At 52.7% G+C, this 22,314-nt stretch overlaps 1 protein-coding gene across 1 annotated transcript in view; it reads left to right on the top strand.

Annotated features, from left to right (window-relative positions):
* DDX31 (DEAD-box helicase 31) overlaps positions 1-21,003 on the top strand; it is a 70,072-nt gene extending 49,069 nt beyond the window's left edge. Inside the window, 3 exon segments of the mRNA XM_032418223.1 lie at positions 2,503-2,671; positions 17,614-17,731; positions 17,733-21,003. Of these exon segments, the coding sequence (XP_032274114.1) occupies positions 2,503-2,671; positions 17,614-17,731; positions 17,733-17,816 (371 nt within the window). The 3' untranslated portion in view covers positions 17,817-21,003.
* The last annotated feature ends 1,311 nt before the right edge of the window (positions 21,004-22,314 follow it).

Genomic DNA, 22,314 nt, shown 5'->3' with positions numbered 1-22,314 from the left:
AGGTAGGCAGATGCTCGACCAAATGCTTTGATACTCTTGTGGTGTCAGGTAGACAGGTGCATGTGCCTTTACTCGGCACAGACGTTCGTCCTTCTGGGGGCAGGGGCAAGTTTCTTTCCTCCCTACCTCTTTGATCTTAAGTATCATGCATAAGATACTACTATTCCCGATCAGATGGCCAAGAATAAATCTGATTTGAGGAACAAGGATGAAATAGATTGCCCTTACAGCTATGAGATAGGAGCCCGTGGCCCCGGAGTGCGTGCTCTAAGTGGCCGCACCTTCCTCCGCCATCCTCGATAAGTGCCCTCTTTCTCTGCTCTGGGCCCTACAGCCCCTATTCCCGCTGCAAGTTCTCGACACTGACCCCGGAAAGCATCTAGAACAGCTTCTGCTGAAATTCCTGCTTCCCTGAACCATCCAAACACGGGAGGCCATTCAGGGATGTGAGGACAGCCAGGTGTCGCTGGCCCCAGGGAGACAGGAGCCTTGCGGACAAGGAGGGTTAGTAAAAATACACAGTGCGAAATGCCGCCTGAGCAGTTGTGGAGGGAGAAGGCACGTCTGCCATTTCTTGGCAAACTCGTGACTCCTGCAGAGCTGTTAGCTGAGCGCCTGCGTCTCCTGGGACAGAGGCTCTCCGTCCTCAGCTCTTCAGTTGGGTGCAGGAACAGGAGGCTAATGTGCTTACGTGGGAGAGCGGTGTGCACGAGGAGGCCTGGGCCAGCCTGTGGACAACCGGGACTGTAAAGGTGCAGTCTTTGGCTCGGCTTGGTGTGGCTGCGGTCTGCTTTGCTAGACCAGGAGTCAGGGCTGAGGCTCAGGAAAGCGGCGGCTCGGGGCGTGGAGGAGAAGAGGCCTGCACCCCGCCCCCGCCCCCCCCCACCCCAGGGGCAGCAGGCCCCTCCCGAGGACTGGAGTAGGGAGCTCCGTGTCTGGAACCTGCTGTCGGAACCTGCAGGCAGTGCAGACCATGTGAAGTGTTAAAAGATTTCCCCTGAAAAAGCTAGTCCCCAGTTATTAAAAAGGGGAGTAAGCACAGATTTACGAGAGGGGTGCAGAGGAGTCGCCTTGGTTATTATTTCTCATCGATTGGGAAAAGGAGTTCACTTTACTCAGTAAATAGAGCTTTCATGGATTCCCAGGATCCTTCTAGGAGCTGATCTGCTAAAATGACACTTTTTATTACTGTTCATAAACGCCAATCTCCAGGTGCTGCTGGGATATTACGTTTAAGCTGTGGGCAAACTTGCGAGTCCAGTGGCTCAACAAGCAAGGGCGAGAGAGGCTGGTGTTTAGCGCCTGCTTTTCCATGAGACGAGCGGCGCTGGGCTCCGGCTCGGCCAGTGGGAGAGCCAGGCTTGGAAGGAAAGTGAGCGGCGATGGGCTTGGGGCTCCTTCAGAGCCATCTCCTCTTGCCCTGTTGCAAGAAGAGGCAGACACTTGATTTTCATTGAAATCGCAATATATTTGAGGGGAACTGGGTATAGGAACGTCTCTTTCCTCAAAGGGATACCGAGTTAAGGTGTAACCAGAGCTCCGTGCTCCTGCGAACCATGGCTGCCTTTTCTCTGGCCAGCACTGGGCTCTAGAACAGGGGCGCCTTCTTAACTTTAAGACAGGACTGAAACCACGATGCAGCGTCGGATGGACCGTCTCTAGACTGTTGGCAATCCTCAAGGGAGAGACTGTTTTGTGGGCTGTTTTAGAAATTTAATAATTGCCTTCCTCCTTTTTAGAATTCTGTTTTCATTGCCTTTTTTATGCAGTTTTCAAATGGGTAAGAAGCACTGTATCAGTAAATCTTAGATGCTTTAGAATGAATTTGGTTCTAAAATCCCAGGAGTCCACGAGGAAGCAGCAGCCCTCCCTGTCGATAGGGGGGTGGAGGCGGGGCCTGCAGGTGAGCAGACTTACAGCAGTAGTAACCCATCGTGGTGATAAGCAGAATGACAAGCACGGTAAAGCCTTTGGAACCTTTTCAATTTTATAACATGTGCATGTATTAGCTATGCAAAAATAAATGAAGTTGAATTAGGAAAATGTTTTCCTAACATAAAGGTCTAATGATCTTGTTTTTCATGAGAGAATGCCACATTGACCATGTTTTAGTTCCTTCACTCATTCTGCTCTTCATTCATTTATATGACAAACACTTAGCAGCTTGCGGTGTCCCAGCTACCATGCAAGGCCCCAAGCCTATAACGGGGGCGAAAGCAGGGCCCGTGCCCTCCAGGGTGAGGACACGCTACACAGTAAAACCTAAAAATAGATTGGGTTTAATCAACAGATACTTGTGTCCTATAGGTTTAGTTTTTGAGGAATTAAAAAAATATATATACACAAGTAAAGATTTAGGTGGTTCCTGTACGTGGTGCTGTCCTGGCTGTGTGTGGTGCGTTTCCCGGCAAGATATGGCGGGCAGGACAGTCGTTGGGCCAGGCATGTGGGGCGCTCCGATCCCCCATCCTGACAGCCTCTCTGACCCCCATTCCCTCCCAGCTCTGCAGGCCTTCATCCGAGCCTACGCAACCTACCCCCGGGAGCTGAAGCATATCTTCCATGTCCGGTCGCTCCACCTCGGCCACGTGGCTAAGAGCTTCGGGCTGAGAGATGCCCCCCAGAATCTGAGTGTCGCAGCTGTGAAGAGAAGGAAAGTGAACCTGAACAGGTAAGATGAGCGGAGTTTGCCCTGTGACAATGGCTGGAAGTCAGGTGGGTGTGGAGAGCTCTGGGCCCAGCAGCAGGGAGGTGACATGCTGGGCTGCTGCGTGCTCAGTGTCCGCTCTTCCGTCTTCGGTTCTTGTGGTAAATCATCACCAGTGTCTGCCCCTCTCTCAGTATAATAAGTGCTTGGAGCAAGAGGAAAAGCACCTCATCTGAATGTTTTTAAGGCACCTGCGGAACTGCAGTGGGGTCTCCTGTCGGGTCCAGATGTTGTGGGGATATTATTGGGGCAGCAAGACAAACCTGTTGGGTTGTCCTCACTGCCCACCAGCAGAGTAACTCGGGGACTTGCTGGAGTCAGAGCTTCAGATGTGCTGTGGTTCACCCTTGGAAAGCCTCCGGGGCTTGTACGAGAACTTCTGGCATGTTCTGTGAGATTCGCCAGGCCCTGTCCTGGTGAGATGGGAGGAGCGGCGTGTGGAGTTCCAGCTTAGCACCTTTCTCCTGCAGGCTAGCTCCAGGGACCAGCACTGGACTCCCTGCACCTCGTCACTCTCCTCGGTGCTGAGCACACACCCGGGCAAGCGCCAGGCCCTCTCCCCCTCCCTCCCCTCCCGCAGAAAGCCTGTTCCGAACTATCCAGAGGTCCTAGGGAGGAGACCCTGCAGGGTGAAGACTGGGCTCAGAGTCCACCCCATGGTTTCAGGAGGTCCTAAAACCACAAAATACCTTCACAAAAGGTCCTTCTCTCCTCAGAGACCGGGTGTACTTTTAATATCAGCCTCAACCCCTTGCAGGAACCAGAATACTTCAGGTCCCATGGGCTGCTTTTAGGGGGAATTTGTGTAGTACGTGGGTGGGAAGGATACATTCAACAAACATTTGGGGGGCAGTGAACTCTTGAATGCTCTGGACAGTCACTTTGTATTGCATGTCATTCTTTTTGCTTATTAATTACAAATGCCACAATCCACTTGCCCTGACTCTGAGAATCTGTGGGCGTGCCACACTTTTCCTGCACGTTCCCGCACAATGTCCGCTTGCGCATTCGCCACCACCACCCTCGTCGGTGCCTGGTTTCTCTGGAGCGCAGTGACAAAAGGGAGAGAGGACCACCCAGTGTAGGGAAATGATCGCTGGCCTTGGATGTGGGGGACTTGGACTCAGTTCCAGCTCCACTGTGATGTGAGCTTCTGAGCTTTGGGCCACATCTCTGCTTAACTTCCCAGAGCCTCGGGTCCCCCAACTACAGAAGGGAGAAGGAAATCAGTGTTTTTAGCGATTTCCCAAAACTGTTTTGAGAATCAGCATGAAGGTGGGTCATACAGATGAAGCACCTTAGAATGGAGACCTAGAAACCCGGTGGGTTAGGATTCTGGAACATCCAACATGATCTGTTCAGGGACTTGGCATCTACAAGGCTCTTTGTAATGGATACAGTTTGCCTAATTGTAATGCCGATTTGGGGATTTTTAAGGTGGTTGCTTTTTTTACTCATGTTAATACCACTCATATAGGACCATACTCCAGTAGTTCTGTGAGGCAAGTCGTTCTCGTCATGCTGCTGTTCATCCATGCCCAGACGAGACTAAGACACATCCAGCTCTGGTTTCTGCCAGGCGGTTTTGAGGTGCAGGGCGCTGCCTGCTGCCCCAGCTGCGTGTTCTGGTCAGGGCCGCAGCCAGCGACTTCTCTGCCCGTCCTCCCAGAGGGGGAAGACGCCTCACATCTACTCCCAGGCACGATGGCGGTGCACCAGTGTTAGGTCGCTGTCCTGGGATTGGAGGTGGCTGGTATCTCTCCATGCTGACTTTGATTTTGAGTGTGTGAGGCTTGTGGTCAGGTCTGAGGGTGACCTCCTAGTGATCTGGAAGCCAGGCCATCCTGCCACCGTTTCTAAGATGTTGGCACTTGGAGAAGATAGGAATGCACCTGCCAGTCGATTACTGGTAAGAGACGCGTATTTTGCTGATTCCTCTCCCCGCATGTAAATGCGGTCCCAGTATCTTATTGTTCACAGCTGATGTACCTTTATGACTGGGAATTTCATTAGCAAGTGTGAATCCAGATAGCAGCTCTTCAGACTGGGGTGTCCTCAGCTCTTCCCCAGGTCCTGGAAAGCGGAGCGGCAAGGAGGGAGGCAGTTGGGAGGGGGGCTTGGGGCCAGCATTGTCCTTACCTTGAGAAGCCACTAGGGAGAGAGCAGGCCGCCGCCTCCTGCTTCGGCTGGCCCTGCTAGCAGATGGGCACCAGGACTACCGTACCCCTGTGAGCAGGGGATTTAGCAGGGCTTTATTTCGGGAAGAATGGGCTGATTAGCTGATAAAGAGCATGTAAGATGGTATGGGGCAGCCTTTGATGTCTGGCTGGCGCGGCAGGGAGCCGGGTGGTGAGTGACAGCAGTGTGTCACAGGATTACTCCGCCCGCGACAATACCGCTCTCTGTTCTGGCCATGTCATCACTCAGTTACAGCTACTTTTTGGGTTGTTATGCCCTTCTTTTGAAGGCATTTCTCTCCACACTCTCACGTCCTCCCACCCCGCCCCTGCCTCACTAACGCAGACGGGCACTCGGGAATATGGTAGGCACCTTTTTTTATTTGGGGAAATCTTGTCACTCGCGCAAGAAGAATGACTTTGCAGCTAATCTGCACATGGACCGTATAATTGTGGTCGGGGTAAGCGGCAGAGAAAACTTGACAGATTTTCCACACCTCAGTCAGGGCTTAAGCAAATGCCAGTTGCTGCTTCTTGAGCCCTGGGAAGAAAAGTGCATTAAAGCCAACAAAGTGCAGAGAGTTACACTGTGGCCACAGTGATTGTTCTGAGCCCAGGCGTCTCCTCTGAAATCCATCTGTCAAGAAAGAGAGTGGTTCCTTATGTTTTGTATGGATGGATCAAGTAATAGCACTAAATTCGCCAAATTATTCTGCATTCCACTTGATGGGGTTTACTGCCTGAATAGTTACATGTTCTGTGCAAACCTCTGATAGCTGCAGACACCAAACAAGGAGTTCGTCTGGGCGTTAGGAACACGAAGCAAGGGCAGGTTAGCTCAGGTTAGCAACGGCAAAGGGAAGTTTTACCTCGTCTGTGTGCTTTTAGTCCTTTGCTTGACCACTGTTCAGAAAAAGAAATGATGTCCCCAAATGAGATCTTAATCACCAGGTCTGTGTCTCCTTTTTCAGTCCTTAGTTCTGAAAGGGAACATGAGCTGTTTCTCCCCCGCACGCAAATACAGTCATGGTTACAAAACTCTTCTGACACCTAAATGCAGACCTGCCAAAGCAGCCCCCACCCCAAACCCCGACACAGACATGCACACAGGGAGTCGGTGCTGGTGGTAAAATATTGAGTGGCCCCTTAGCAACATCCGTCATAAACACAGCCTTTTCCCCCTGTGAAATGCAGTTTGGATCTGAAGCTAGGTAGATTCAGCAGTTACTTCAGAGAAGCAAAGGTAACAGACCTTCCAAAATTTCCCATCTTCCCAGGGGACACTGAGCCCCAGTGTCTGCTTCGGGAGGGCAGAGTTGTGTTGTTTGCCAGGGTGTCTGTGTAGGCAGTCACACGAGTCGTGAGCAGGCACGCTGTGGATGGCTGCGGGTCCCTCACCTGTCTGACACCGTGGAGAATGGTTCAAGAATAGAACGCCTTACGGTGTCAGCGCTACCGTGACAATACGGAAGAGCGAGTCTGCTGGTTGTAGCCACCCTCCCTCGTGTGAGTTACATGCTGGCACCACGAAAGCGCTGCTCTTCCCCACACGGTTTAGTCTGTAGGTCCCTAAGACTTGTCTACCCCTGGCTTCTGCCACCTGTGTCTTTCTGATGTTTTTCTTAGTGCCTAGGAACATCTGCGACATCGCCTTTATCAGTAACCCAATAACTGTGCTCCCCTGTTCTCAGCTCCCTCCTCTTAAAATTAGTAGAAAAACAACAGTCTGAATTGTTGACTGTTCTTAAAAGAAATGCAGTTTTGTTTTATTTGTATACATTTTCTCAGGCCAGCCTTGTTAAGTGTTACCTGATCTTACCAAACAGGTAAACAGTCTGAAACGAGGGATCTCTTAACCCTAACTACTGGGTCTGTGTGTGCGTGGCCAGGGCTCGGCAGGCTGTGGTCAGTAATACAGGGGTACGTGGGGGCTGGCTCCCCTGGGTCCTGGCCTCGGGGCAGAGGCACCAGCACCCGAGCACCGCAGAGCATTGCCTTAACCTCTGTCACCCCCAAAGTTTTAGATACAGTGCGTTCTCTCATGGAGAGGGTGCTCACCAGACTTTTCCCATCTGAATGATCACAAACGCTTTATCACCAGTGTTTAAACTGGGGGTTTTGCAGAGCTCCGTCTGAGGCATTTTGCAATTTTGAAGGCCTTTGCCCTGTCACTTGCTGTGATTCTCACCCTCGCCTGCTCGGTAGTTGTTAGATAACTACCGAGAGTCCCTACTGACTAGTACTCCAGTGCCCCCCTCATGTCCTAAATGCCGAGTAAGGGGGGTCACACAGTGATGAAGAGTCGGGACTGAGCCACTTCCCCTGTTTGTGCCCTGGGACAGGTGACTCAGCCTCTCTCTGCCTAGTCCCCCCACCTCCCAAACGGGGAACTGGAGCTTCATGGTGCTGTCGTGGGGACCAAACTAGGTGTGGAGTGTAGGGCGTCAACACGGTGTCGCACGTGAACACACGGGAGCACTTGTTGCTGGTTCTTTGCGCCCGCCTTCCCTGTCCCTGTGAGTGTCCCTGCGATGGGGAGCAGGAAGTGTGGCCAGCGGTCAGCTGTGCAGCACCCTTGAACTTGTCTCATCAGGAACAACCTTGTAAACGTGGAGCTGGTCCTCTCTGAGACACGCATTAAGAAGCTGCAGCTGCACCTCCCTGTAAGGCAATATTCTCATCATTAGGAGCAGCTTGCCTGCCAATTTTTATGTGGCATTTACAACCTCCCTAATATCACTTAATTAGCTGAAGGCAAACCTGGAATCTTGCCCACTGTGAAAATTTTCTCGATTTCATTGAGCCAGTTATTCTGTAAAAAAGATTGGCCAAACATGAGATCAGAGGCTAGATAAAGCCACACTTGAAAACGTGGGGATCTCTGTGAGAACCCTCCCCACCCTCTGCATGTGGGCCGGATCTCCCCTTATCAGGTCCGGAGCAGCATTCAACACCGTTGACCACCCTGGCCACCTTGCACTGGTCTCTTCCCGCCGCTTCTTGAACCCTGCCACAATCAGTGGCAGCTCTCGGCCCCTCACCTTCCTCTGGCCTTCTGCAGCAGTCTGCGGCCACTCTGCTCCCCTCCAACCTGCACTCCAGGCCGAAGAGCCTGCACAGCCCTCCCCCATCACCCTCGCGGCCAGCCTTTTGCTGGGTCTCATTGCTCTAATGACTCAGGCAAGTGACAACAGCAGACCCCCTCTTCCCAAGGACCTGCGTTGGGGATCAGCCCACAGAATGGGGGACAAGCTGGTTCAGGAAGGTCAGATCACTCAACTTCAGCCTGAAGACCAGAGGGAAAACAGCTAAGGACTACCGGACAAAGCCTTGAGGACAGATGTGCGTGTCCTGCGTAACAGGGGAGCAGAACCTGCTCTCAGGCTCTCCTGAGGAGCTGTATATAATACAGATGCCCAGGCCCCAACCCAGGCAACCATGGTTCAGGAAAGTCTGAAGTCATCAAGAGTGGGATGGAGGTGGTCATGAACTTGACTAACAGGTCTCTAGACCCAGGTCCTCGGAGCAGGTGATGGGGTGTCCTTAACACAGGAGGGCCACGAGGTGCTGGCTAAGTGTATGTGTGTTCTGAATTGGAGACAGGATTAATTGATAATTTAACGTAGAACCTGGATGAGCTGCACTGGCTGTAGATGGGACCATGTCTGACTGGCCTCCCCTATCAAGGGAGAGAAGATGGGTCACTTTGAAGTCCACACTGGATTATCGCTTTGGGACATCTGTACTCTTGTATATTGTCCAGACTACGACAGGGACAGAAGTACTGTGGCTGGGTCTCTTCTGGTGGAACACACGGCCCAGCACAGAGTTGTCGTTCAGTCACCTGTTGGTTTTGAGCTCACCACGTTGCATTCATAGGTGGTTCCAGGTGGGTGGCCTGGTGTGGGCACAGGCTCCAGGGGAGGGCTTGCCCTCTTCCCCTCAGCTCACCCGGTGCAAGACCAGTCTTCATTCCTTTCCCTTCTTGCCAGTCAGGGGCTGTGGGCCCTGGCTTAATTACAGCAGTGCACATGCAGCTTTTTACATTTGGCCTTTTGCTTCAACCACTATTTTTTTCTCTCTGACACCATGCAATTACCAGCCCTGGGCCTCCTCGTGAAACAAACACACCCTCATCCCCACCCGGCTAATGAGGCGATTAGAGGGATTTCACAGTGACCTTGCTCTTCCCGCACACCTGGGTCACCTGCAGACAGCGGGAGCCACAGGGTGTGCTTTCAGTCAAGCCGTCAGAGCTGACAACAAAGAACAGGAGCCCAGCCAGCCTCTCCTGGGAGGTGCTGGGACGGTCACGTTCGCTGCTGGGGCCTTCCAGGTACTGGGGTTGGAAGACGCAGCTGGCCCAGCACGACTCAGCGGAGGGCAGTTGAGGCTGCATGGAGCAGGAGATGCCAAGCTCTTTGCTAGGTTGGCCTTGCTCGGAGCTCTTCCGGTTCTTAGCATTGGAGAGGTAGGAAAGGAGTGGTGGGCCCCAGCTCTCCTCTCCCTACACATGGCTCCGTTCAATTTTAGTCATCCTGGGCCCCTCCTGGCCCCTCCTGGGGTTGACTCACTCCTCTCATCTGTCCCCATGGTCTTTGGGCTCCTTTCCTGAGTAGGAAGGTGTGTGTCCCCAGCCCCTCTGTGCTCTCCTTACTTCGATGAGGCCAGAGCCTTTGCATCCTGCTACGACCTGAACAAAATGACTGCAGGTCTTTTTCAGATATCCTCTTCATTCTGGCCCTGAGTTACAGCAACAGCCCGAAACGGAGAGTAACGTCTTAACTACTTAGTAATCCAGAAGAGGGATGCAGTTGGAGCACCGCCCTGGAGCGGCAGCCTAGGACTGTGAGACTCTTCGGGGCTTCTGCGTGCTCTCGGCTGTGCTGAGTCCAAGTGCGGATCCCACGGAGACTTCACTGGGGCCCTGTGACCAGGGCTGGTCCCCAGTGACCCGGGAGGATGTGGGCGGGCCTGGTCCCATGGCCCTGAGTCTGAGAGAGCCTGGAGCCCATGCTCTGAGCACTTGGGTGCTGCCTTGCGTGCCCTTTGTGGACGCTTCCAGCTTCTGGAGTTGATATTGGGCAAAGTAACAAGTATTTGGAACTTGCTAGAGCTGTTTTTCTGTGTGAGCAGATAGTTGTTCACGTAGCGGAAGAAACAGACTTGAAGCAGGAGGTCAGTGGGTTGCGTATACAGAAGACTTTGGTTTGAAACCAGCAGAGTATCGACCCCTGGAGTGGGTGGTAGAAGCTTTGTGTTTGTGGGGCAGTCACCTGGAAAGATCTCCTAGAAGATGATGGCAGGGAGGATCTGAGTCCCACTTTTTCTCTGGCTTCCTTCAGGGTCTAGGGGCAGAAGGGTGCGGTGCAGTGGGGAAGCCTGGAGCCGACATCAGATGTCTCGAGCTTGATCCCAGCCCTGGCGACAGCGTGCTTGCACCGTGGGGCCTGTAGGGCTGTGTGGCATGGGAGACGGTACTGAACGTGGAGCACCTGGTGTGGAGGCCGTGCTACTGTCTCCCACTGCCCCACTTCCTCTCTCTGCGTCAGTGAGTGAGGGGTGAGCACTTCCCGGAATACTCCTGAGTGCTCCCGCCGCCGCCTGCCCTTGACCCACCTCCGTGGCTCCTTGGTCCGGAAGCCTCTGCTCCAGGCCTCCCAGCCGTGGGGTCCCGCCACCTCCCCAGTGGACCCTGCTTGTTGTGAGAGCTCCTGGAAATGAGCCCCGACAGACCACTTTCGTTTTCCCCCCTTTGGTCTTCTTTCCATTCTGTGGTCTCTGTGAGATTCAAATGCTTGAATGTGCATGATTTGCAAACACAAAAATACAAGGTGCTGTTATCGTTGATCAAAGCCGTCCCTGGTCCACAGGACATGTGTCGGATATCTGATGATGGCTCCTTCTCTCCCGCCTTTCCTCTTTTCCAGACTGTTAATAACAGTCAACATTTAACGAGGGCCTTTGCAATAGGCACTGTGAGAAGCGCTTTGATTCATTAGTTTACTTAATCCTTTTGTGAGGGAGCAGACTGGCACGAGGAGAAATCGGACTTCGGCCAGACTTAGAGAATCGCACAGCCCGTGCGGGACGGCGCCAGGGTCCACCCCCTCGGAGGGGCCCACTCTGCCCCTCGGTGCCGCCACCAGGCCCTGCAGCCCAGCGCCTCTAGCAGCTCCTCGGTCACAGTCGTTCCTCTGGGCGGCTCTTCTCTTGGCCCAGGTTCTTTCCAAAACCGGGCCCATGAGACTCCCCAGACATGCAGCAGAGACTGACCAGCACAAAGAGGACAGTGATCGTATCTGTTGGTCTGTTAATGGTAAGAGCCGGGACCGCGGCTGCCGCTCATGGAGGGCTCAGCTCCGGCCAGGCTCTCGGTGTGGCAGGGAGGTGGGCGGGTCTTCCAGCCAGCTGCTTTGCCTCAAGAGCAAGACGTTGCCTATGTCCCTGTTCTGTTTCACCTTTCAGCTGAGGCCCGTCCCTTTGGCCTGCTAGGGTGTGGCAGGTGGTCTGTCATCCCATGTGTTAGCTGTCCCTGCAGGCTGCTTTTCATCTGCAGATGTGATAAATATGCCTCATAATATCATCCAAGGCATCCATAATAATGTCAAACAGGACAGGCCCAGAGGGCTGAGCTCTGGGGTTTGGTGCTGAAATTCTGCACCAAGCTTATCAATCTCAGGCAGCATTTTCAGGATATAGTCATACCAGTTACAAATGCACTTAATTGTTTCCATGTCCACTCAGTATTTCTCCATCTCTTTATTTTCAGAGAGAATTAAAATGTGTCAAGCATTCTAACATGCTCGTAGGCCTGGATGTGGAGGCACTTTTTGACATGGGAGAGACTAAGCTTGGAGAAAGCTCTTGACTCCCCGGGGGCATCAGTTCGGTGAGGGGCAGAGCTGGGATTCCAGCCAGGGTCCTCAGAACTCTCGCCTTCTACCCTTTCCGTCCCCAGCACTGCCACCCTGCCCAGGGATGTCTGTGCCTAAGTCCTGACAGAGCTTCTGTCACTTGGGTACAAAATCTCTAAGTTCCCCTCCATTTCCAGGATTCTGATTCCGCTCTTCACTTTTAGGCCTCTGCTATCTCTAAACATTATCTCTGTCCTCTCTTCCGTTGTGCCTGCCCTGACAGGCGGCAGATCTATCACGAAGTCAACGTACTGCTCACCTGTGACCAGTGCGGCCTGGCAGCATGCCTGCCCTCAGCCTGAGGCTCAGAGCTCCCTTCTGCTTTTCACTGGGTCTTGTTCTTGGATGTAAGGCAGGAACCCACTTTTTGTCAGTCCCTGTGTCCACAAAGCCACTCTCGGGAATTTTCCTGCAATGTCCACCGCCACAGCGGGGCTCACTTGGAATGGGGTGGCTTCTGGGGCCCTGGTAGTTTCACAGAAGCTAGAGTTGGTCTGATCCTAAGAAATCATAAAGAAAGCATCCCTTATATGGTCCACGCACCAGCTTATATCTGCTGAAACAGAATCCAAAGGTTAAAGGAGTCTTGGTACAGTTGCTGTTCCTTCAGTGACCGTGAAAGGTTTGGGTTTGATAGTGTGTAGGCTAAATTATCATCCATGCTGGCTGATTCCTTACTTGAACCACTTTGTTGCACCAGAGGGACTGCTTGTCAAATTCTCCCTGGAGTTGTTTGTTACTCTTACTGCCATCTGAGAGCCACCAAAACCCCGCTCAGACATTGCTGCCTTCCTTCATCCATAAGAGCAAGGCGGGAAGTAGAAACTTTTGAGTCCGTCTCAAGCCACCTGAAAGCATCCCTGTTTCCTACCAGGATCACTTAGAACCCAGGCTTTTCTTCCAGCTGGGGGGCTTGCTTCCCCGCAGAGCCCTTGGTGGGGGGGCGATCTCACCGTGGCTCTGGGTCATTTGTTTATATGCAGAATCTTTCAGATCCGAGAAATAAGTACACTTGACTACTCCTCCTTCTGTGTGTCTGTCTTAAGAGGAAAATCCCTCACAAAATCAAGCAGACTAACAGCCAAAAGGAAAGAGGTTTTGATGGGTAAAGATTAAAATACTTTGATTTTTCAGCATAGGGCAAAAATCTACCATTTGATTTTTTTTTCCTAAAATACACTTTTTTCTGATTATAAAAATAATACATGTTCATTGTAAAAATTCAGGAAATAGAGAAAAGCTTTAAAATCACCCATAAACCCACAATCCAAGTTAACCTTGAATCACATCTTTTATGTCCTTCAGACTTTCTCTGCAAGTGTACGTATTCGGGTCTCTTTGTATCTGTAATGAAGCTGAACAAATGTGAGTTTTTAAACTGCTGTTTATCACCTGAGTTATCCAGCCGTTAACATTTAAGATGCACTCTATCAGGGGCTCCAAGGGTCTCTGAGATTTTGAGATAACATGAATGTTGTCTTGTTATTAAAAGTATTTCGGGATGCCTGGGTGGCTCAGTCCGTTAAGCGTTCGACTCTTGTTTTCAGCTCAGGCCATGATCTCAGGGTCATTGGATTGAGCCCCTCACTGGGCTCCGTGCTGGGCATGAAGCCTGCTTAAGATTCTCTCTCCTCCTCCCCCTGCCTCTCCCCTTATACAAAAAAAAATTCACGAAGAGACTTCTTGTTTTGATGACAACTTAACAGCATGGTGGTTAAGTGTGCAAGTCACAGGGTCAGATTTTCAGGGCTGAACCCCCAGCTCTTCTGTCACTGGTTCGTGACCCTGGGGGTGCTAACGGTACCTGTGTCATGGGGTTGTTGTTGAAGTAAATGAGTTAATACCTGTTGAGTGCCAAAAACAGTACCTGACCTACCCTAGGTGCCATGTGAGTGGGGGTAGTAGAATTATTACAGCCGCACGGCCAGGCCGAAAGTCTTGGATTTAAGACTTGTTTTACCTTTAAATCCCTTCACCACCCGTGTAAGTTACATGTTGTTTCAATATATTTGGTAGGCTTTATTAGTGTTGGCCACCATCATCCTCCCCATCTCTTCAAACAGCACCTGCAGGAAGTGTTCTGAAAGTTGGAAAGGGGGTGACGGGTGCATTACGAGTCCCGGGGAGGGGGCAGGTTTATTGTCCAGTGACTGTCTTGGATAACTGGAAAGCTGTTGGGGAGAAATCGGTAAACCAGAAGAAACTCTCTATGGAATTAAGGCAGTAGCAGACTAAAAGGTAGTATGCTTGAGCATTTTTTAATGTGAGGATGAGGAAGACTTTTCTAAGCCTGACCCTAAAGCGATAAAACGGAAAAGAAAACATCAATTGGCTTGACAGTACGTAAATAAAAGAAGATAAAGTGAAACACTCTGTCCTGCAAAAGGACACCACTAACACAAGCCGGAGCTGGGGTGGCCCTCTGTGAGTCTGTCCATAAAAGCTGGGAGGAGGTCCTGAGGCCCCTCCTCTGCAGCGGTCACCCTAGCGGGCATATTGATTTCCTAATTAGGCTGTGATTTCACCTTATTGGCAGTGAAAGTGGCATCTGCCCATCCTGCCGGGTAATCCAGCCTGGTGACCGAGGGGGCTCATTCAGCCTTCACTACAAGGGAACTCCCTGTGGTTAGATAAACTGATCTGTTGCTTAGTAACTGCGGGATTACTCGGGTGGACCGGGAAGTGCATTCGAGAGGGGTTTGAGTATTTGGAGGGCAAGGAGGGCAAGAAAGTTGGCGAGTCCCTGGGAGAACTGCAGCTTGGCAGGAGAAGGAAGTGAGAGCCCACATGCGCCCAGCGCGGGCCTGGGTTGAGAACATTCCACCTTCCCATCTGTACTTTGCCTTCTCGGCCCTGGGCCTCAGAACAAAGGAACAGCAGACAGCGAGCTGGCCAAGGGGCAAGATGGGTCCTGCTGCTCCAACAGCAGGGGAGGCTCCTGCAGGGTGACCCTGAGGTCCACGTCCTGAGGAAGGGGTCTGGGTCTGAAAGATCAAACCCTGCTTGCTCTCGGGACCACCAAGAGCCTTGGAGTTTGGGTTTGGGTCCCAGGTTCAAAGTACATAGACTAGAATGAGATCATAAAATAGTTAGGACATTTTGAGATCACAAGCTCCAGGCTTAAGCAGGACCACCTCTGAGACGCACTTTCAACAGTGTCCTCTACCACAGTATGGACTTGAAACTCCTTCGTAAACATGCCCCCTCGGTGGCACCCCGTACCCACCAGACGGGGCCGTCTGCCGCCAGGAACACCCAGCTGTGTGTGTCTGCGACGGGACGGAGAGTGTGTGCGTGCATCTGCCTGCCCGTGTGGCCCCTCCGGTGGTACGGTCTCCGCCCCGGCTGCAGGACCGCCGGGAGGGGGGCACGGGCACAGCGCCGGGCGCCCTTGGCCGGGAGCGTGCCGCTTCTGCAGGCGGCGCTTGCCCTGTGGGCAGTGAGGGGTCAGTCGCCCCGATCGGATCCTGGTTATTTATTGTGCGTTAGCAGGGGCAGGAGCAGCCTCTGAGGCGGTAGAGCCTGTGCTGGGGAGGATATTTTGACTGAAATTTTGCATATTTTGAAACTCAGGTTGTTACGTTTAAAATTATACACATTGTGAGTACCTGGCTTCAAAAGGGGAAGCAGCAGCATTTCTTCCTGTCAGAACCTTTTCACTCCGTCTGTCATGTAACCCGACTAAAAATAAACTACAAGCACCAGAACTGACAGCCTTCAGTTTGGAACAAGCTCTCAAGTGCAGGCCTGGCTCCCGCAGCTTCCCAGCCCCACTCCGGACCCCCGAGGTGCGGCCCCCCGCTGGGGACAGCAGGCAGCCCTGCCCACCCCGGGCAGGACCCGCGGAGTTAGAATGCGTGCCCTGTAGGAGAGGGGGGTGCAACCACAAATGCCCTGGCCTGCCTCCTGTGTGGCCTTGGGGGAGTTGCTTGGCACCTCTGGACCTCAGTTTCCTCGTTTTTAACTGATTGACCGAACTCCACATGGGAGGTGGCAACCTGTGTGTCTGTTTAACCCTTACAACACCTATGAGCTTTGTTCTAAGTGTCCTCCCATTGTTCAGATGGGGAAGCTGAAGCCCAGAGAGCCTTGTTCCACGTCGTTCAGCTAACGAGTGATGTTCCAGGCCAGGCACCTCCATCACCCCGGCCTCTCCTCTTCCTCCTTGCTCCTTCCTCCTTGGCCACCCAGATTCGGCCCCTGTCCCCCTTGTGTGACCCCAGGACTCCCCCATGTCAAATTGTGGTTATTTGTCTCCCTTGATCCTGCTGGGCCTTCCTGATTGTTGGCCCCAGGACCAGCAGCCTGGTGGGAAGCGCGTAGGCTTGAGTCCCTCTGACGTGTTTGCGTCTCTGCTTCTGCACCTGTGAGCTAGATGGTCCCTCCTTGTCTGTGACAGGAGGGTGCTGTCACCCCACCCTCGTCCCGTGGAGATTATGTGAGATCGTGAACCCAGGAAGCACTGTGCTCCGTACCCCTCACTCACTGACGCGGCCACGCGCTGCTCATAGACTCCAGCCCTTAAATACTGGCTCCTCGTTACCTCAAGTCTTCGTTTTTCCCAACAAAGGGTGACTGTGTTTCCCCGCTGTGTGTCATGGTAGAAAGCCCGGCTCTGCCTGTGCCGCGGGCTCAGCCGCCCCGCCCCGCCCCGCCCCGCGCAGGGTGCCTGTAATTAGGCCTGGTCGCCTTAGCCTAGGTGCGACGCCGTCACACGGTTCTACAGCCTTTCAGCATCTGTTTATTAGCACATTAGTTCTGTTGCTAATTCTTGAGTTTTAAAGGAGTTCCGTTATGTTTATTTTGACCACAGCTTTAGTCCAGTGGAGCTCTGATTATTACAAAGGAAATGTTGTAACTGTAAGTCACAGAGGGTGACATGTGCCTCTGTAAGAACCCCAAGACACCATGTTACCCTAAGACCCTGCCATCGGGGGGTTGAGGGAATGGCCCACGTAACACTATGGGTTTCTGTTGTTGTTGTTGTTTTGGCTAAAATCCTGTCTTAGGAAACATTTACTATTCATTTTCATAATCATTCTTCCTGTGTACAATTGAACTTCTACAAATTTCTCCCTCGGATCTTCTGATCAAATGGTAAGGCTGCTGTCTCTTGAAAACAAGTTACTAGTATTCAACGTCTGAGATTGATTTTCAGCCTTTGGCACTTACTTTCCAAGTGGGTTGGGCAGGGAGACCCCCTTGAGCCGCACCCACATCTGTGGTCCGCTCCGGCCGCCGTGCGGACGACCGCTGCCCCCGCACACCCTGGCCTTGGGGTTTTTGAGGTCAGCAGTACTTCCTGGAGTCTCCTCAGCCAGTGAAGAGGTGAATGTGACTGACACCCCAGCCTTCCCTGTTTGGCCCCGTTGGGAGGAGGCCGGTGACTTTGAACTGCGCGGCCCGCATTTGCAAGGAGCCGCTCACCGCGAGCTCTCACCGCCAAGTGTTGTTGAGTTTTAAGGCGGGTTTTTTCCTCATCCTTTGGCAAACTGCTGTATCACACACTTCATTTGCCATCAGAGTGTGAGTGTGTATCGTTCTTTTTTTTCCATGAAAACAACATAGAACAAAGCGTCACTTTTAAAAATGCCATGATATTTTGCCACCGTTATGAAAATCTGTCAGCGCCATATCTAATCTTCTGGTGCATAGAATATCAAAACAAGCACTATTGAAGGGATCGTACTTCTGTTAATACAAAAATGTCAGTTCCACAGTCTCGGAACCAGCTGCTCTCAGCCTCTTTCCAAATGGGAAAGAAAAAAAATAATAAAGTTTCTTTTCCCCCTCTGCTGTTACTGTTCTTCAGGCCTGACCTTCATAAGAAGACCCAGAGTAAACACCGCCTTGCTGAAATCTTGCGTTCCGAATTCTCAAGTGGAATGGAGGCCGGCGTCGCCAAGGTCAAAAAGCAAAACAAACACGCAAGAGCCCGGCAGCCAGCCCCGCAGCACTGTCTGCAACCAGCGCGCAGCCTCGGCTATGGGAAAAACTAAGAAACGCTCCCCGTGAAGCAGAAAAACCCAAAGAGACTTACTGGGGGACAACAGGAGTTCCCAAAACAGTTTTCGTTTTTTTTGTTTTTTTTAACTCTGCCTCCACAAGCCTGGGGCTTGGGGTGGATCCTGGAGGCCCCAGAGGCCGGGGCTGGTGTCCCGTCCTTGTCAGGAGCCTTGTGGGAAGGAACGGTGCCACTTTTCCCTGCAGACGGTGTCCCTGACCCGGAGAAGCCACAGGCCTCACCCGGCAGGGTGGGGCTCAGCGTCGTGTGGGCGAGCCAGTTCTTACCTTCTGTGAGATAGCTTATACTTTGTGTTTCCTCCAGCAGAACCGTCTTGGCCCCAGGGTTACAGGTGCCCTGCGGCCTCTGGTGAGGGCCTGGTGGTGCCGGCATCGGCAGGGAGGCCTCTTCGTGCCTTGGGACAGGGTTCTGTCTCCAGGTTTTCATTAGCTGCCCTGTATTGATGCATGGATTAGCGTGCATCTTGTAAAATAGGATTGTAAGGACTGGAATGCAGTTTGTGAGAGCGAGAAAAACCATGAGCTCGTTTTCTTGATGTACGAGTGCTTTGTGGAAAAGGGCCCGGCAGGCTTGGGTGTGGGTTGGAAGGCTCCCGGGCCCTCCCGCTGGCTGCTCTGGACCCCAGGTGGCATTCACGCGTGTGGCTGCCTTGTTCATGGCCACGGAAAACTTCTCTCACGGCTCATGGATGTGCTGGCGCCTTTTTTCTTTCTTTATTTTTGTTTACCATTGCCTTGGAAGTCAAAGGGCACCAGTCTCCCGAGTGTTTTCTCCCACCGAATCCCACCTTGTCTTCAAGTCTGGGGTCTGGGGTTCTTTGTAGTGTGGCCCAGGCCTCAGCCGCCCCTCCCCCACTGTTTCCCTGGGAGATTTGAGAGCCCCCCCCACACACAAACTCCCCACCCCCGCTCCCGGCGTACTGATTTCCCAATGAGTGTCCAGTTGGGATGCAGGGGATTCCAGAGGGGAGTCTGCCTGGACAGGTGCTCTGTTGGCTCCACTTTCTCCTGTTCTCTTTCCCACCTTCCTCCTCCTCTAGTTCCTGCAGAGGGAGCTGAGGCCCCACTTCAGTAAACCCTCCAGATCCCACAGGAACGAAGTGGCCAGGAGCGGATTGTGAGAGTTGCAAGGTGGCCGTCTGTGGGGTCCACGGAGAGGTCGGCGCCCTTGCCTCTGTCCCTGTCTGGTAGCCAGGGTAGGGCAGTCAGCTGACACCCACACCAGAGGCCCCCCGGGGAGAGGGCCAGCAGGAGCCCAGTGAGCACTAATCCTCCACAGGGGGACAATGTGACCTCCTCCGAACGGCTGTCACATACGAATTCATAGGGACGGTTGGTGAAATTTCTAACAATAATAATGATGATAATGATAAAGCCCTACAGCACATGTCAAGCTGACTTGGGGAAATCTGCCACCGTTCTTTTACTTCAGTGTGTAATGGTTCACAGGATTTGGGTGAGAAAAGGAGGCATCAAACTTGAGAGACAAAACCCAGCTGTGTGAAAAACAGGATTAATGCCAGTGATGGGGAAGGATCAAAGAGAAGCCCTGCTCCCCGCCCCCCACCTCCCATGTACTCATTCCAAGAGAGGTCCAGTCCGGGTTCTGCATTCCTGGGGGAGCTGTGCTGGGACCTGCCCTGCAGAGTGTGTAAAGGACCATAATTCCAAGGTGGAGCTTGTGCTTAATCTGCTAACGCTTAGGTTGAGGAAACGTTTCCTGCCATGGATGCTTTGTGGGCCTGTTTCTAAGCAGAATCAATATATTACCCCCAGTTAATAAAGAAACATGGATTTAACAGATTTAGGGTTAATATTATCTAAATTTAAATAACCTTAAAATAAATCTCTTTCTCCTATTATGGCTTCTGACAGATTATACATTTCAGGCATCAGTTAGGCAAAGCTTTAGCCTAATTCCACTGTACATATTCTAATTTTGTGTGTATTTTTAATCGTGCCTCTTTTTCTGATTTCCCAAACTTACCTATTTCTCTGTCGCAAGCCTGATCCCCGTATTTAAAGTCACAGAGAATTGGGACATTGCATGGAGTGTTGCAGCCTAAAGCATTTTCCCCTTGGCTTGTCGCATGCTTGTTTTGCATCCAAAACATCTTCGTGTTTGCAGCTCTTAGTGGTTGCATTTCTTCAGAGGGGCCCACGTTCCCACGCACCAAAGGGCAGAGAGCCCTTGGCGAGTGATTAAGTCAGTGCTGGTGCACACAGCATCTTCCACTCTTGGAGAAGCACAGAGCCAACCAGGTCTCAGCAAAGGACATTTTGACAAAGCCCAGTGGATTCCTTTGATTTTTTTTTTTTTTTTTCCTTTCCTGTAGTGAAGGGAGGTGAGATTTAGGGAAGAGGGGAGTAAATGAGAGCCCCTTAAGGCAGGCGCATCCCAAACTGCTAGTGACCTTGCTAGTTAGCACTGCAGCCCTCAACATGGAGTCAGAGCCATTCGAATCCAAGCATTGCTTCCATGACACGGAAATGTAAAGCTTTTTCTACTGGAGAAGTGGCCCTGCTTGGAAAGGGCGCTTCATGGCTCTTGTTAAATTGCCTACGTGACTACACCACCTCATGTCTTAATCTGCTCCCACCATAAGAACTCCGAGCAAGGCCTGCCTGTGTGGGGGCAGTGGGGCACCCTTAGAGTCAGCTAGGCTCCTCCGAAGTTTCCAGAGCCCTTGTACAAGGCTCACAGGGGAATCCAAACTTCCTTTAAACTTCGCTGCCCCGACCCCGCTGCGCCTAGGTTTGTAAGGGACTGGGGTGGGCCGGTGGAGGAGCAGAGACGAGGCCTCCTGGGAGCCTCTGCTATTGTTCTGCCCGCTGGGGGGCTTGCATTCATTCTTTCTTTGTATTTTAAAAAGAGTTCACACCCAGCCCCTGGGTTGGGAACAGAGAAGCCAACTGAGCCTTCTAAATGGCTGAGAGCAGAAGCCCACCTCACGGCAAAGGTTGTAAAGTTATTACAGATGGGAATTGCAGGACAATTTAAAATATTGCAATTATAAACTTGTAGGGAAGCCTTGTTCTTCATTAATGTAAGCTATGAAATCGCCTCTGAGGTACAAGGACAATTACATAGTTGAGAATGTGTCTGCGATTTACACTGCCGCTGTGTAAATGTAAGGGCGGTTGCTCTGGTCTACCTCCTTCACTTTCACAAAATGAAAAGCACACCAGTGCAAGTTGTCCTTTGATAGATTTTTAATATGATTTTAAAGAGTTTTGTTTGGTCTCATTCTTATTCAATGAGATTAATTTAAAGCACTTATCCCCTGGGCTTAAGTCAATCCATGTAGGATTTCGGCTGGGTTTGTTGCATGGGGGGTTTTGTTTGCAGGAGGCTATGAGAGACTCCTTTCCCACTTCATTAACCCTGAGTTGGGGACAGTCTCCCCTCGCCCCCCACCACAGCCAGAGCTGGGGATTTACCAACCCCCATTCACATGCAAAAGAACTCAAAAGCCGAGAGGCTCCTTGACTTAATTAGCTGCTGTGCATTTTGCAAAATTAGAATAATACCCTCACCATCCCAGGAAAGAAAAGCAGTGGGGCCGGGGGAGGGGGGGGCAGGAAACTGTAGCAGGGTCTGTTTGGGGGGGGTAGTTTAAACATGTCCTCCACCCCTTCCCCCAGGAGGCAGCCCTCTCCCACAGCAATCCTGCCACAAAACTGGAGGGGGCTCCGCTTGCGGGGCCCCAAAACTTCCCAGCCCTGGGCCTGTCTTCTGCCCTGAGATTCCAAGCTGCAGGTGGTGTGTGGGAGGGGAGCACCTGCGCCCACCTCCTCTGAGAGGGAACGGCCTCAGGAGGAGACCTTGGCCCTTTGAACATGAACTGGAGGCCTCCAGTCTGGCTGGAGCCTTAAACCCCCCTCCCCTGAGATCCTGGAGCCACAGGCTGGGGCATGGGGCCGACGCGGGGATTTGGCTCCCCTCTGGGTCTCATCTACGTACTCCCGGGGTAAAAAGGGGAAGTGAGAAGATGCGGGATTGGGGGGTTACCGATGTGGCGTCAGGCTCCCAGCGAAGGCTCGTCGGGGTCCTGGCGGCGCGGGGCCGGAGTCGCCTCAGGGCCCGGGAGCGTCCGGAGCCCGAGCGCGGCCGGGGCGCGGGGCGGAGGGGGCTGGCGGGGGGAGTAGCCTCGGAGCCCATCTGTCGGCCCCGCGCCCAGCGGGCCGGTCACCAGCTGCCGGCGCCCTTGTTGCGGCCAGATGAGCCGGCTCAGCGAGGGCACCGCAGCCCGGCCCGCAGCGGAGCGAGCCCAAGCACTGACCCCCGCTCCGGCCCCCGGGGCCGGCTGGGAGCAGCAAGGAACCAGATGGAGAAGGGGGGTGGGGTTGGGGAGAGCAGCGAGCTCGCCTCACTGTAGAGACAGGAAGACTGAGGCCAGGGAGGGGAGGCCCCTGCCCGTGGACCCCAGCGAGTCCAGTTGGGGCCCCTGCCCCGGACCACAGCGCCAAGGAAGAGAGGTGGACAAAA

This window comes from Phoca vitulina, unplaced genomic scaffold (genome assembly GCF_004348235.1).
Source record: "Phoca vitulina isolate PV1807 unplaced genomic scaffold, GSC_HSeal_1.0 scaffold21, whole genome shotgun sequence".
Lineage (NCBI taxonomy): Eukaryota > Metazoa > Chordata > Mammalia > Carnivora > Phocidae > Phoca > Phoca vitulina.
This window is presented reverse-complemented; position numbering and strand designations above follow the sequence as displayed.